General features: G+C 40.2%; 1 protein-coding gene across 4 annotated transcripts in view; it reads left to right on the top strand.

Annotated features, from left to right (window-relative positions):
- Window positions 1–7,868: 7,868 nt before the first annotated feature.
- Window positions 7,869–13,677, top strand: part of sh3pxd2b (SH3 and PX domains 2B) — a 29,263-nt gene continuing 23,454 nt past the window's right edge. For all 4 annotated transcript variants that reach the window (XM_044042273.1, XM_044042271.1, XM_044042272.1 and 1 more), the window contains exons 1-2: window positions 7,869–8,411; window positions 10,891–10,971. In XM_044042273.1, coding sequence (XP_043898208.1) covers window positions 8,340–8,411; window positions 10,891–10,971 — 153 coding nt within the window. In that variant the 5' untranslated portion in view covers window positions 7,869–8,339. The remainder of the gene's footprint in view (window positions 8,412–10,890; window positions 10,972–13,677) is intronic.

Genomic DNA, 13,677 nt, shown 5'->3' with positions numbered 1-13,677 from the left:
TCACATCAGATGGAATAAACGGGTGTTTTTTTTCTCTGAGGAAAATTTAGTAACAAAAAGTCTCAGTGAGTCACTCTTTTGCACCAACCAAATGGGTGTGTTTTCTAAAAGCCAATATCAATATTGACGGGGGGAGGGAGGGAGGGAGGGGCTGTCCTGTGGTCTGAGACGTGCAGCTTCCACAGTCCACTGCACATTCAGCCACTCTGTGACTTCTCCATGACTCTGGTACAGTACAGTGGCTGCTGCTTTACATTCTTACGTTCCTATTCTTAATGCACAGACTTTCAGAGTTCTGACGTGGTCTTTAGAAGATGACACAACAGTGAGCAAACACACGTAAAATCCCTATGAGCTGTCAACCTGCAAAATATGTCCACAATTTGTATATTATTCTGTAAATCTGCATATTAGCATTTAATGTAGTGTATTCACTGCACCTTATCTGTATATAATAATTTGTGCAATACATTTATATTTATATTTATACTAAGAGCATCCAACAATTTTTTTAATCTACTTCTGTACATATCTCATATACATACATATATATGTATATATAAACATATACATACACACACATATATACGTATACATATATAGATATATATACATATAGGGTTAATTAAAATTAGAATAAAAAACTTAATATTAATATAATATTATAATAAAATAATATATAATATCTCTCTAAATGTATTCCTTATTTTATTACCTCCCATAACTGAGGACAATTGCTGTCATTAAGTCCCCTGTAGTGATAACCTGCTTCTTTCACTCACTGGACACCAGAGTTTTGTTCTTGTGCCAAGACAACATGACTGAAATATTCTGTGCCTCTGAGGTTAATGAAGATCAAAAACTCATGTGTCAAACTGCAACTCACCATGAAAACCTGAACCCTGACTCTGCCTGTGAATCTATACTAATCAAAATGATATGTATTTACTTTTGGTAGTTATGACTCCGTGTAACGATGAACTAAATACGATGTGTAGATTGGTATTCTGGGTGCATGCAGTATTAGCATCTCTGTGACTCTGATGTTCATCATTTTAAGCAGTAATTATCGTCAAGATCTCTTCAAATCGTAACTTGGAGAGTTACGATTCACAGTTATTTTCACAGAAATGATGAAAGATCATGTTTGTTATATATTATAAAGTGGTATTCATTCAACATCACTGGTTCACCTCCATTTCTGTCAAAAATAAATCAAAGCAAGTAAAATAAGTGGCAAAACCCAAACTCATCTATCAGTACTCCAAAGGAAAGCATCACAGAATATCCGACTCACTCACTACACAAGTCCTTCCAGCTCCTGCCTTCAGAAAAACACTAAATCCAGAACAATTGCACAAATATGTGATTTAAGCTGTGCCTCCGAACATGAAAAAGAGGAACAGGAAGGAATTTCAAAGCCATGACAACAACGCAACAACAGTAACATCAAGGTGGAGAGGTAATCACACAAGCGCACACGAGGCTGTGACTCCAAGGAAGAAGGTCAGCAAGGACAGGAAGTGAGATGGGACAAAGGAGAGACATCAGCTCCACCCGAATGGGAAGCGTTTGCCAACCGATGCGAATTATCTGCCAAGGACATGCAGCACCTGAAGGACAAGTGCTCTGGGGCCAAGACGCGGCAGGAAGTGCTGTATGCCAGGTACAGTCCCACGTGGAAATACAAATGCATTATCATGGACACACACTGTTTACTAAAAGAAATCTGCAACACATGATCTACTTTGTGGTTATAAAACTAGACTAGACTGTTTATAGTTAATAGGATTTTAAAGGGTCGTGTCCTAGTCTACGCAGTGTGAGTCATCATAAAGTGTTGTATCAGTGCCCTCACACCACTCCCATAAAATGTTTTATTTGACCTTTAGAATGAAATAAATAATAAAAATAAAAAATATACCTTGAACATTTGAAAGTGCAATAATATTATGGGTTTATGATTTTTACCTTTCACTGAAGCTGGAGCCTGTGAGTGTCCAGTGGGGTCTTCAACTCCAAAAAGGTGTTTCCTCCTGATGTAACTGTTTGTTACATGTGCTTGGTTGAGCCTCACTGAAGCAACATGTGGCCTTCACGGTTCATTCGAGTTGATAAAGAAGCATCTCTGGTGTCAATAATAGAACTTCAAAATGCTGTGGACATCAAGCAGTGGTTTGCTCAGCCCAAACAGGAAGTGAAGAAATGGAGGGAAAACAGCTCTTCCTTTAAAAAACCTTCCCACAAACAAATCCAGGTGGATTAAACCATCAGTGAGTGAAGGTGTTTTACCTGTGCACACAATCTTTAAGTAAATAAGTGTCTGCATGTGTATAACACAGTTGGTTTTATTAATAAATGTTAATAGGACTGTGTAATGTGTGTGATAGTCACTAGTTCTTGAAAATATTTGTTTATTTTATATAAATAAATAAAAGGCCATACAATGCCCCCCCCCCTCTGCCTCTCAAACAATGGCACATTCAGGAAGTACAAGATAGACATTACTCCACGACAAACCATTATAGACCATTTATTTTGTGAATGTGCATAGATCTACTGTAGATCCATGCTAATATGTGAGAGTTTATGTTGGCAGCGTTTAGTAATAATACAGTTATTGGAAGAAGAAGTTTACAGTGGCTCTGTAGAAATGTTATTCCGTTTAGAGGCTCCACAAAGCAGTGGACCTGATGTGTGAAGACCACATGGAACCATCAATGCTGTATTCTCTGGATTTCTGAGCTCTGAAACACACTCTGTGAATACTACTACTACTAATAATAATAATAATAATGATAATAATAATAATGATAATAATTATTACTATAATGATAATAATGATGTATCATGTAGACGGAAAACATATTTTCTAGAGTGGAAAGTTTAACTTTGTGGTGGGACGAGACAAAAACGACCATAGGCGTGACTTTTTTGGGGTGATTTTGGACGACATTGCTATTTCCATCTTTCCTCGCACTACAGATTGCAACGGACATGCCTTGAGGAAATCCATCAAGAAAACAGTGATAATTGCTCCAACCGAGAACAACAAAGGCATGGGTTTATTCGTACTTTTACATCTGAACGTTAATTCCAGTAATCTGCACCGTACAGGCCTTGGTACTGTCAAAGGAAAACGGTAGATTATTATGGTGGAGATGAAACGGAGTGATTTAGAAGGATTTAGTCAAGGTGTTTGAGGAGAGAGAGGCTGAGACTCTGGTGAACTCCTGGTTGCCTCTGACACCGGGACCCAGCTGCATGTGAAACCCCATCGATGGTGTTTATGAGTAATGACCCCCACTAAGAGGCCGTCATCACAGAACAAAGCAATCCATCACCATTCGTGTCTGTGTCCAAAGAGTTCACCACAAGCACACAGACATGCCTCTGTGATGTATAGTGCACTTTTTTGTGCCTGTGTGTGAGTGACGAGTAAACATCATTAGTCCTGACTCTGCGTCTCCCGCTAATTGAACTCTATTATCAGAAGAACACATGTGCTGTCAGCTCCTTTCATCTCCCGGTAAAGCACAGGCATGATTAGACATCACAGAGACGTATTACCTCACCATGACACCCACATTAATGCCGGGACACTGATCATTAAGCAGCGTTACAGCGTCTAATGATGCTACTTTTGGGTTGTTTGTATCAAAGTTGGCAGTTGATTGTTTGTCTGCAGAAAGGTGAAAAACTTTTCCCATTCAGCATCTTCCATCTACATTATATTATGAGCTATTAAGAGTCTGTTATCTCCATATTGCATTTGTTGTGGAGCGTAAGAGCACTTTCATCCGCATAGGGGAGTAATACCTTTGTACATATTGTGCACAAGGAAAAGAGAAGTAAAGATGTTTCGTTTGTTTTTTTTTCCTCCTCAAAAAATCTAAAGTGCATCCAACTTGACTGTACCTAGTTTTTTAAGTGCATAGCTGGGAAACCTTTAAGGTTACAACAAGTCTAAATCTGTCTTGTACTACTCCAGTTTCAATCACAGTCCTTCTTTACTCTGTGTTGCCAAACGACGGAGGTATTATTTTTCTAAAGAACGACTCAGCATGTCTACACAGGCAGAACTAACCTTTGTTGTTGTTGTTGTTTGTGTCCAACGCAGTTCACTGTGTGAACATCTCCAACATCCATCCGTATCGCTACATTGGCTCAGTAGCTCAGGGACGAGCCTTGGGTCGTCTGCTGCCTCTGCAGGAACGTTTCCCCGGCATCGCCTGACACCTGGAGCTGCAGATGTGTGATGGCAGCTGACCCGGCACATTTCACATGACCTCTCAGATTGACTCCCACGTGCTTCACCATGATGTTTTTGTTGCTTTTCGATGGTGCAAGTGTGTTTGTCACCTCTCACACACAGTATTTCAAAGTTGTTTTTTTTATTATTGTTGTAGTTATTTCTACTACAGAGACTTTTCTATTTATTTTGGTCACCTTTTTGTACATTTTTGCATTGTTTTTCAACCTAAAATCTAAAATAAAATGACAAATTCATTTTATTTTAGATTTTAGGTTTAGGATTTAAAAAAATGAAAATGTGTCCATGAAGAATGTACACATTCTTCATGGACACATTTTCATTTTTAAACTTTTGCATTTTTTTCTACCATATTTGAATGATCCAATAAAGAGTTTCTGCTTTTACAGTAAATGAACATCACAAAAGTCATCAATTCTCATGTATAGCCATCCAATCTGCAATCCTACAGAAAGCAGTACACACTGTACTGTAGATACAGGGGAAAGTGCCACATATACAGTATCAGTGTAATGAGCTCAACACTCCAAAAGATGGAGCCATTTCGCAACGAACATGGTCATTAGTCTTAATCCATAGTCTGCAAACATTAGATATGGAATAAATTGAAGTTTAACTTATTTTAGTATAATAATTACATCTAAATGTTGAACTACATCAAAAAACTTGTGATATTAACAGTTTTTTTTCTGAAACCACTGTAAAACATTCAGGACAGATATATTTAACCCTTACTATACAGACATGAGTCAGTTCCTCTGCTTTTATACATACGTTTAATGGATAGATTTGAATAATACCCCGTACATTCAAATAAGTTTGTTGACAGCTAAAATAACAAATGTTTTAAAAAGGTGATGTTAAAGAATATATGAATACACAAACATAAATCCACATCTAGGCAGTCAGGGTACCAAAGTATAATGTGTATTTCTGACAAAATGGTTGAATGAGGTCATTATCATCAGAATTTAGGGCAATAAGAAAAAAAAAACAAGCCATGACTTTACAGTGAAGTGCTGAAATTACTTGGATAAAACATTTGAAATGATCAATAATTAAATCTTGATTTAATTAGTATATTAATATTGTATTTTATTGTTTGAAAATACATGGACCGTAAGTCGTCACGGGCTTGGAGTCGCTGTCCGTCTGGAACTCGTTCCCCGTCGACATCCGACACTAATTGTAAGTATCTAACGTTTGTCAGATTATAACTAACACAATACTTACCTATCGTATGTCAGATTACAAGCGATAACATAAGTGTAAATACCTAACGTTTGCAGATTATAAACGTTAGATACTTACAATTATTTTCTCGGATGGGGAAAACTTGGGGAACGAGTTCCAGACGGACAGCGACTTCCAAGCCCATGACGACTTCCGGTCTGTTGCTCCAAAACTCAGCAGCCAATCGGCAGGCAGCTTCCTAAGGCCCGCCCTCAAAAAAAACACGGCGGAAAGTGTTTGTTCACACAATAAGATATAATATTATTAAATGATAACATCGATATTTTATTTGCTTCGTAAAAAGTGTTGTTTGAAAATATTAATTCTATAAAAAAAAGGAACCGCAGAAACGCATGGGGCAGGTTCGATTTTTCAGGTTCGGATCCGGCGGGTTCGGTTTTTTAATCCTGCAGATTAAACATGAACAGGACATAAATTAGTCTTGTGTATGATGAATGTGTGAGCATCAGTTTTCCACTGTATGCTTTAACTAGTCTTGATTAAAGAGATAGTTCTAAATGTGATAGTATGAGCTATTATTGACACATTATCAGCACAGATAAATCACTGTTTACATCATTAAGACTGCTCTGTGGTAGCATACTTTTTTTATGCAGTGGTCTGCTGGGGCTGTGGATGCTCTGAGAGGGACAGGAAGAGACTCAACTGACTGCTCAGAAGGGCTGGCTCAGTCTTGGACTGTCCCCTGGACTCCATTGAGGAGGTTGGCCAAGCTGACAGCAATCATGGGCAACCTCTCTCACCCCTACATGAGACTGTTGGGGCCTGAAGCAACAGACTGCTGCACCTGTGGTGCAAAAAGAAATGGTACTGCAAGTCATTCAACCGGACCGCTGTCAGGCTGTACAACCTTTAATGTAGCACTGTAACCACCTACACTTACACTACTGCCTGTTCATTATCCTGTGAAATAGTCATATTATTTATATAGGTATTTATATTCTTACTGAGTCTGAATACATGATATTCACTATATTTATTTATGCATCTACCTGCATTGTGCAATATATAATGTCCATAACTGTTTCTGTATATAATGCACACAGACAGTCGTCCTTTTTTCTTTAATGCCTTGCTTGTTTTCTGTTGTGGCTAATATTGCTGTCTGCACACATCATCTTTACTGGTTTTTTTTTTGCTGCTGTGAAAGGGATAAATAAAGTTTATCTTATCTTACTAAAAACTCCTACTCCATAAATAGAGGCCTCGACAAGACATGTGTCCTCCTTTGTCCCTTTGTCTGCTGTTGTCTGATGTGTGTCTTTTTACTTCACTCAGTCTTCACTTGTTTTTACTTATTCACCTGAATGCTGACGATAATGACGATGAAAAGCAAGTCACATTCATCCTGATTTTTTAACATAAGTTAATACTGAATTTTATATGAATAATCTTATATTCACAGAAGTGTCAGTACCTCACACTATCCCTTTAACTGCAGCTGTTCGGAGGTCTTGATGATCACCACTATTTACACCATGGAAGGAAACACTGAGATGTTTTATTCACTCACATTTTTTCTCCTGTAATTTAAAGATTTCAAGCCCACTTTACACTAAAGGAATCAAATAAAATGAATAATAATAGTAGACGAATAAATAAATAAGGTTGAGAAAAGTAGGAACATTCTGACTTCACTGTAGCTGCCATTTAAAACCTAAATAATATGCTATACTGTTTAACTTGACCACAATCACCTGCCCCCTACTGGCCACACAACATACTCATTTTTGACACTTGACACTGATTTTGGACGACATACTATACTATGTCTTTTTTTCCAAAATCACTTGATTATGTGTCAGAGACTCATTTTATAGTCCTGATTTTTTAATCCTGATTTTATAATCCTGATTTTTTAATCCTGATTTTATAATCCTGATTTTATAATCCTGTTTTCAATACTACCAGTCAAAACTTCCTGAGTAATTAAGGTTCAGTAAAGTCCTGTGGTTGTGGACCAGAACCTGTCGACTGCTGGACTGGGACAACCCCACTGTTGTGGAACCTACCTTGCCATCTTGCAGGTCCTAATAACTGCATAATTTAAAATTTAGAAACACCAAGAAATTCATTTATTCAAAGATGTTGTTACAGTGTCGTCATAACACACCTTTAAGAACATTTGAGGAAAAACAAGCGTAACAGAGTGATAGTATATGCTTAGAAACGAAAGTAAACAACAGAAAATCACATAATCAAACACATAAAAAGGTCCTTGAACCACAGATGAAGAGGCGTCAATGTCTCCAAAGCTGTGACTGTGTTTGTTTGTTTGAAAACCATCGGAAATGAAACGTGTTGCCACACAGTGATGATACAGCTTTAAGTGATCAGATGATCGCGCAGCCTGTGGTTCGCTGTGACGCTGCAGGGGCTGGTCCACGGACCGTAATGGTCGTCCCAGTCTGCTGTAATGTAATGGGAGTGGGCGAGCTGGGATAGGCTGGGAGTGTGGTCGGTGTGGAGCCGTCAGCGGGACAAGGCTCAGGCACAGACGACGAAGGGGAAGAAGAAGAAGAAGAAGGGGAAACTGTGAACTTCTGGCCTCCTGCATGCTGGGCTGGACATTTGACGGCGGTTTGAATCAAAAAGAAGAAAAGCATTTGTTGCATTCAAGGGTCTCGTTGTGTGTCTGAGCGGCGCGGATGATACAAAGACGCGCAGCCGAGCAAACTTTCTCAGCCAGGTTCGATCGCTGCTGAAAAAACAAGAGAGAAGAAAGAAGAAGAAGAAGAAGTAGAAGGAAAAACACCCACCGGGAAATCAAGTTTCTCTCTTCTAACCGCGGGGACCTGAAGGAGAGGACGTCATGCCACGGCGCACAGTGCTAGAAGTAACAGTGCAGGATGTCCAGAAGCGAAGGACTCCCAACAAACACTATGTAAGACTCTTTCTTTTTTCTTTCTTTCTTTTTTAACAACCGCAATCTGACTCCTGAACTCAGGAGCAGACCGAGGCTCATTCTGCAGCTCTTCTCCTTCTTCTTCTCTTCTGTGGTGAAGTTTAAAACAAAGAGAGGATCAAATTACACGCCAGTGGAAATGTAGAGAGATATTTTCACAACATGGGATTTTCTTTCTTTCTTTCTTCTTCTCCTTCTTCTTCTTCTTTTTTGTGTTTTTAAACGTGTCTTGTTATGGTTGTAAATCATGAGAGGAACTGATTTCTTAAATGTTAACAGTGAAGTGGGCGAGGCTTGAACTCCCTTTTCTCACTGTTTCTTCTTAAAATGTTATAAAACAACATTTGCTTTACAAAGTATCTGAATGTATCATAGATTAATTTAACCTCTTTTGGTCACATTACAGAGTAACTTGAGTGGCTCATGTGACCTCTGACTCTACATCCCAGTATCACAATATAATAACCACACACTACAACTTAATCCCCCACTGAGGTCTGCACATAATATGTCTCCCAACAAACATCCTCCCAGACAAAAACCAGGTCTGGTCCACAAACCATAATCCTCAAGAGAGTGGGGGGGGGCAGAGTTAAAATGAAAGCATCCCCAGCCAGCTTTGTCATGCCTCAGACTTTCTAATTAAAAAACAAAAACAAAACAAAACGTGCAGGCACTGATAACGAGGAAGTTCTTAAGGTCACTGCAGGTAAAACAAGGCAATGTTTGTACAAGGCGGGGGGAAAACGGGGCCTTAAATAAAAGCAGATGTCATGAAGGACTTCATGACATCTGACTTCAGGTATAGTCGTCAGTTATCGCTAATGTTTGGATCTACATGTGAGTGCAGAACAGAGCAGGAGGAGAAGAAGCTGGTAGACGAGAGGAATGTGTGTGTGTGTGTGTGGTCATTTTTTTCCTCATTCAGCACTCATCTCCCACTGGTACTGCAGAGCCCGAGAGTGGGAGACAAGAATGTTAAAAAGCCAAAGACTTTTTTCTCTCTTTTTTTTTTTTTTACGTCTCTGCAGTTCATATTTAAACAATGGTGCTTTCATCATTCTTGCCCGAAACTGAGTGAGTGGGTTTTAGGGGATGCACAGTACATGTCCTGTGGGTTAATTTGTCACACACACACACACACACACACTAAAGTAACACCGATGACATCATACGACTGCGAGGGCCAATCGAGGTCTTGCCAAGTCGTCAGCAGGTGTTCATGTTAGTTCTGTGTATCACAGTGTGTGTCTGGGTGTGTGCCAGCCAGCGTTATACGCTATCATATGTTGTTTTCCATAAGATGTGAGGAAGTGAAGCCTTGGGCTTGTTGGACCGGACGCCCCTCACACTGCTGTGAGTGTTAGCGGTCAAGGACACAGAGTTCTCGGGTCCCGTGTCCTCTCCATCTGTCCCTTTTGGTCTCTATTGCATCCCCCCCGTGTTGTTATGTGGGTGAAATGTCTCTGCACACAAAACCTTCCAAAAAAATACCTAACCTGAGGTGTGGTGAAGAGTACAAGAGGCAATTTGAGCTCAACTGAACACGTCCTTACATGGGCTTCAGCTTTATGGTGAAAAACTCACTCACCATTTGCATTTAATGCTTTGTTGTCATTTAAAACTCAGTAAATACTAGTTGCCTGCACCCAATCCTGACAATAATCCCTCCATTCATTCATTTAAGTTTACAAACAGGGTACAGTATGGACTGATTTGGAGTAAATCTACAACATTTCTGGATGTAACTTTGTTTGATGATGATAACGATGAGATTTCCTGTTGCACCCTATGCATCACTCAGAGTTGCTGTATCTGACTTTTGTGCTGTGAATAAGAGAAAGAGAGAGAAAGAGCAAGGCCAGAGAGAGAAGCTCTGGGAGTGGAGCCAACGGCGTTCAGTCAGACAAAGCGAACCACCCAGGAGTTTCCAGTCACCTCACTGCTTTTCCTCTCTTGTTCTTCTTTTTTTGTTAAAAAGGAAAAAAGAACAGTGCCTGTTGCAGTAATTCAGTTTGGTGCATTCAGTTTAAAGCTTTGTCATGTTTCAGTGTTTGGTGGCATTTCAAGAAGATGTACAGTTAAACGTGTACAGTAATTATCACTGTGACACTGTGCTGAGGAAGTGTTGCTCATTTCTCTGTGGAAGTGTCTAACATGACAGCATTGTCACCGTATGCATATATAGCATAGGGACTTCCTCCTCTGCAGGAAGTGATGTCAAAGGGGAACGGGAAGGGAAGGAAGTAAATGGATGACAGTGTTGCGTTTGTGTGACAGTCATGCTGTTTCCTTTACCTCATGATGTCCTCAGGGGAGTCACATCAATTACTGGCACCATGAGTCAGGAGTGTTTCACCCCAGGGGGAGGGAGGGGGGGTGGGGGGGAGGATAATCAAGCAGTTAACAGTAAATATTATATGTTCGTTCTAATGATTTTTTTTTTTCGCTTTTATAGGTTTACATCATCAAAGTGTCCTGGAGCGATGGCAGCACAGAAATCATTTACAGACGCTACAGCAAGTTCTTTGACCTCCAGGTAACTAAAGACCCTTTCCCACCTATGGTCCCACCTCACCTCGCCTCGCCACGGCACGGCACGGCACGGCACGGTTTAGGTTCAGGAGTCATCAGTGTGCGGCTGCACGAAACTGCCGTGACTTTGTTTTACACGCGACAAAAACACACAAACGGATGACTAGTGACTTGGAAAGCAGTTGTTTTCTGTGTAAATGAATCATTCGTATCAGTTGATTTAAAAACTATTTGTTCAGTACTCCGTCCATGACCGGTGCACAGACTCCGTCTGACACAGCCACTGGACTGAAATCGCTAAATACACCAGACTCCTCTGTTAAATATTGAGATTTTAGACATTTCCCTGGTAATTGCTGGAGATTAACCCACGTTTTTTAGGACTGTTGAGTCTTTTTAACTGATCTACTGTTCGGCTTGATTCTTGTGTCGGACGTCTCTTCCTGTGACGACAATCTGACCAATCAGTGGCCAGCAGTCTGGCGACGTCACGCATAGTCTCACCTCAGCTTGGAACCTCACCAGGTTCCAAGGTACTAAAAAAAAGTACCAGGTACTTCCGCTAGTGGAAAGGCAACTTAACCGTGCCGTGCCGTGCCGAGCCATAAGTGTGACTGTGCATGTGTGAAACTGTGTCATGAAAAAAACTGTTTTTATAAACTGAAGGTGTTTGCACAGTTGCATGTTTTGGACGGCAAAGGCATCTGATGGCTTATAACTCTTCCATCAACCATTTCCAGGGACTCTCACACACACACACACACACACACAGTATGACACTGGTAATTACACTGTGAGAAAGGAGTCGGAAAATGTCCTGATGCAGTTAGCGGAAGACAGTGATGAATGCAACGACCGCACCGGCGACCACAGCAATGTCTGAATCATCCTTAAACGTCATGCTGGCGGTGTCTGTTGCACAACCAGGGAATCTCATTAGTATCTTATGGTTTCCCTTCCTTATTCGAGGGGTAATGGATCGGCGGCCTTTTGCCGTGTCTTGTTGCTCAGACTCCAGGAAACCCAAGAAAGTCAATTTAGGCAAAGCATACTGTCAATGTAATGGGATTAAATGGCTTTTAATTGATTAGCATGCTCCATGAGTGAGCAATGAAATACCGAATTATAATGGTCCACCAGCCTGCAAATATTATGTTAAACAGAAGGACGCAAACTATTCCATTACTAATTTCATTATATGAGGGTAAAAGGTTGAACCACAGCCCTGCTCCTATCACATAACTGCATTTTTAATTGCATCACATTTTGTTTTAGGTGGATTTAAAGCTATGAACAGTGATAGCAGTAGCATCATCGAGGAAGAGGAGCTAAAAACATTAGGTCAGGGCTGTTTTAAATCCTAAAGGAATAATGAAGTGGCGTTTCTATAAAAACAACAAATACAGACGGTCATTTTAAAGGGAAGTATGAGACGTGCATTGGAGATTTTGTGTCTGTCGGCCAAGAGCACTTAAAGAGTCTGAAGCATTTTCATGTGCTAAATATAATTTAGGTTGAACGGTTGGTTGAACATCAGCCAGTGTGTTCTGTTACTATCCTCAATTATAGACTGGAGTTTTAATGTTGCGTGATTAAATGATATTGATATCAATATTATGAGACCTTTAAATATCTTCTTTCAAAACATTCCAAAGAAATCATCGCAGAACGTCTAAAAAAAAACTACAAAATAACCAGTGCCACTAAAAGGTGTCAGGAAAGTTTTTAAAATCCACAGAAATCTCTTCATCTCACGTATTTCTGAAAACCCACCAGGATCATCACTGAGAAGTGACAGACAGCATTAGTCAGACGAGTGTGCAATACTAGCATATGAGATATTTACAGTTGGGAGATTCCCAGCAGGTGTTAAATCGCGCCGCGCTCGCAGCTGCTTCCTGCTGCGCTGACAGTCTGTGGGTGGGAAATATTGTTAACACGGGCTAAAGAAATCAAGATTTGTTGTGTTATTTTAGAAAAGTGATGGAGAGGATCAAATATTAAAGGGACTTTCAGTTCAGTTATTAAAAATGCTACTTTCAAAGATTATTTGGTGCATTGTGGGTGCATGACCACATGCATGACCACATGCATGACCAGGAGCGTCACTAATTTTCTCTTAAATTAGCACTTTGTCATTTCCGATCACTCCCACTTAGTCGTAATCATCTTCTCATGTGAAGCTGTTTGTCACATGACCAGACAACGGTTTAAAAAGGTGTAAAAATATGATACTTTAACAGTGTTTGGACGTTAGTAGTACGCCTGAGAGCCAGACAGGAAGTGTTACTCACCACATCCTGTCAGCACAGCTGGCCCATCAAGTCAGCAAGTCAGGTTGTTTCTTCACTCAGTTGAGAAGTACACAGAAGTTACTTTTCTGCACTCACGTACATGCTTTGTAGTTAATTACTGAATAACAGTGTCTGTGTTGTTCTTACTCATCTGGTAAAGATTCTGATGCCAGATGAACATATTTACTGCTTAATGAAGGTGATAAAAAAGTGCGGAGTGCAGAACATCTGCTTTGGCGGCGTCCCAGTAAAGTTGTCGTGTATGACGGCATGCTCTTCCTGCGAGTACTTCATCAAGTGCCAGACGTTCACGCTTTTGCAAGTTTTCACCTACATGTAGCTGCGTCCTTGCTGCACTCTGAAGACGGATCTTTAAGCTGTTAAATACGGGCGCAAGTCGCCGAGCAATCGGCGTT

This window comes from Solea senegalensis, linkage group LG13 (assembly GCF_019176455.1).
Source record: "Solea senegalensis isolate Sse05_10M linkage group LG13, IFAPA_SoseM_1, whole genome shotgun sequence".
NCBI classification, from domain to species: domain Eukaryota; kingdom Metazoa; phylum Chordata; class Actinopteri; order Pleuronectiformes; family Soleidae; genus Solea; species Solea senegalensis.
This window is presented reverse-complemented; position numbering and strand designations above follow the sequence as displayed.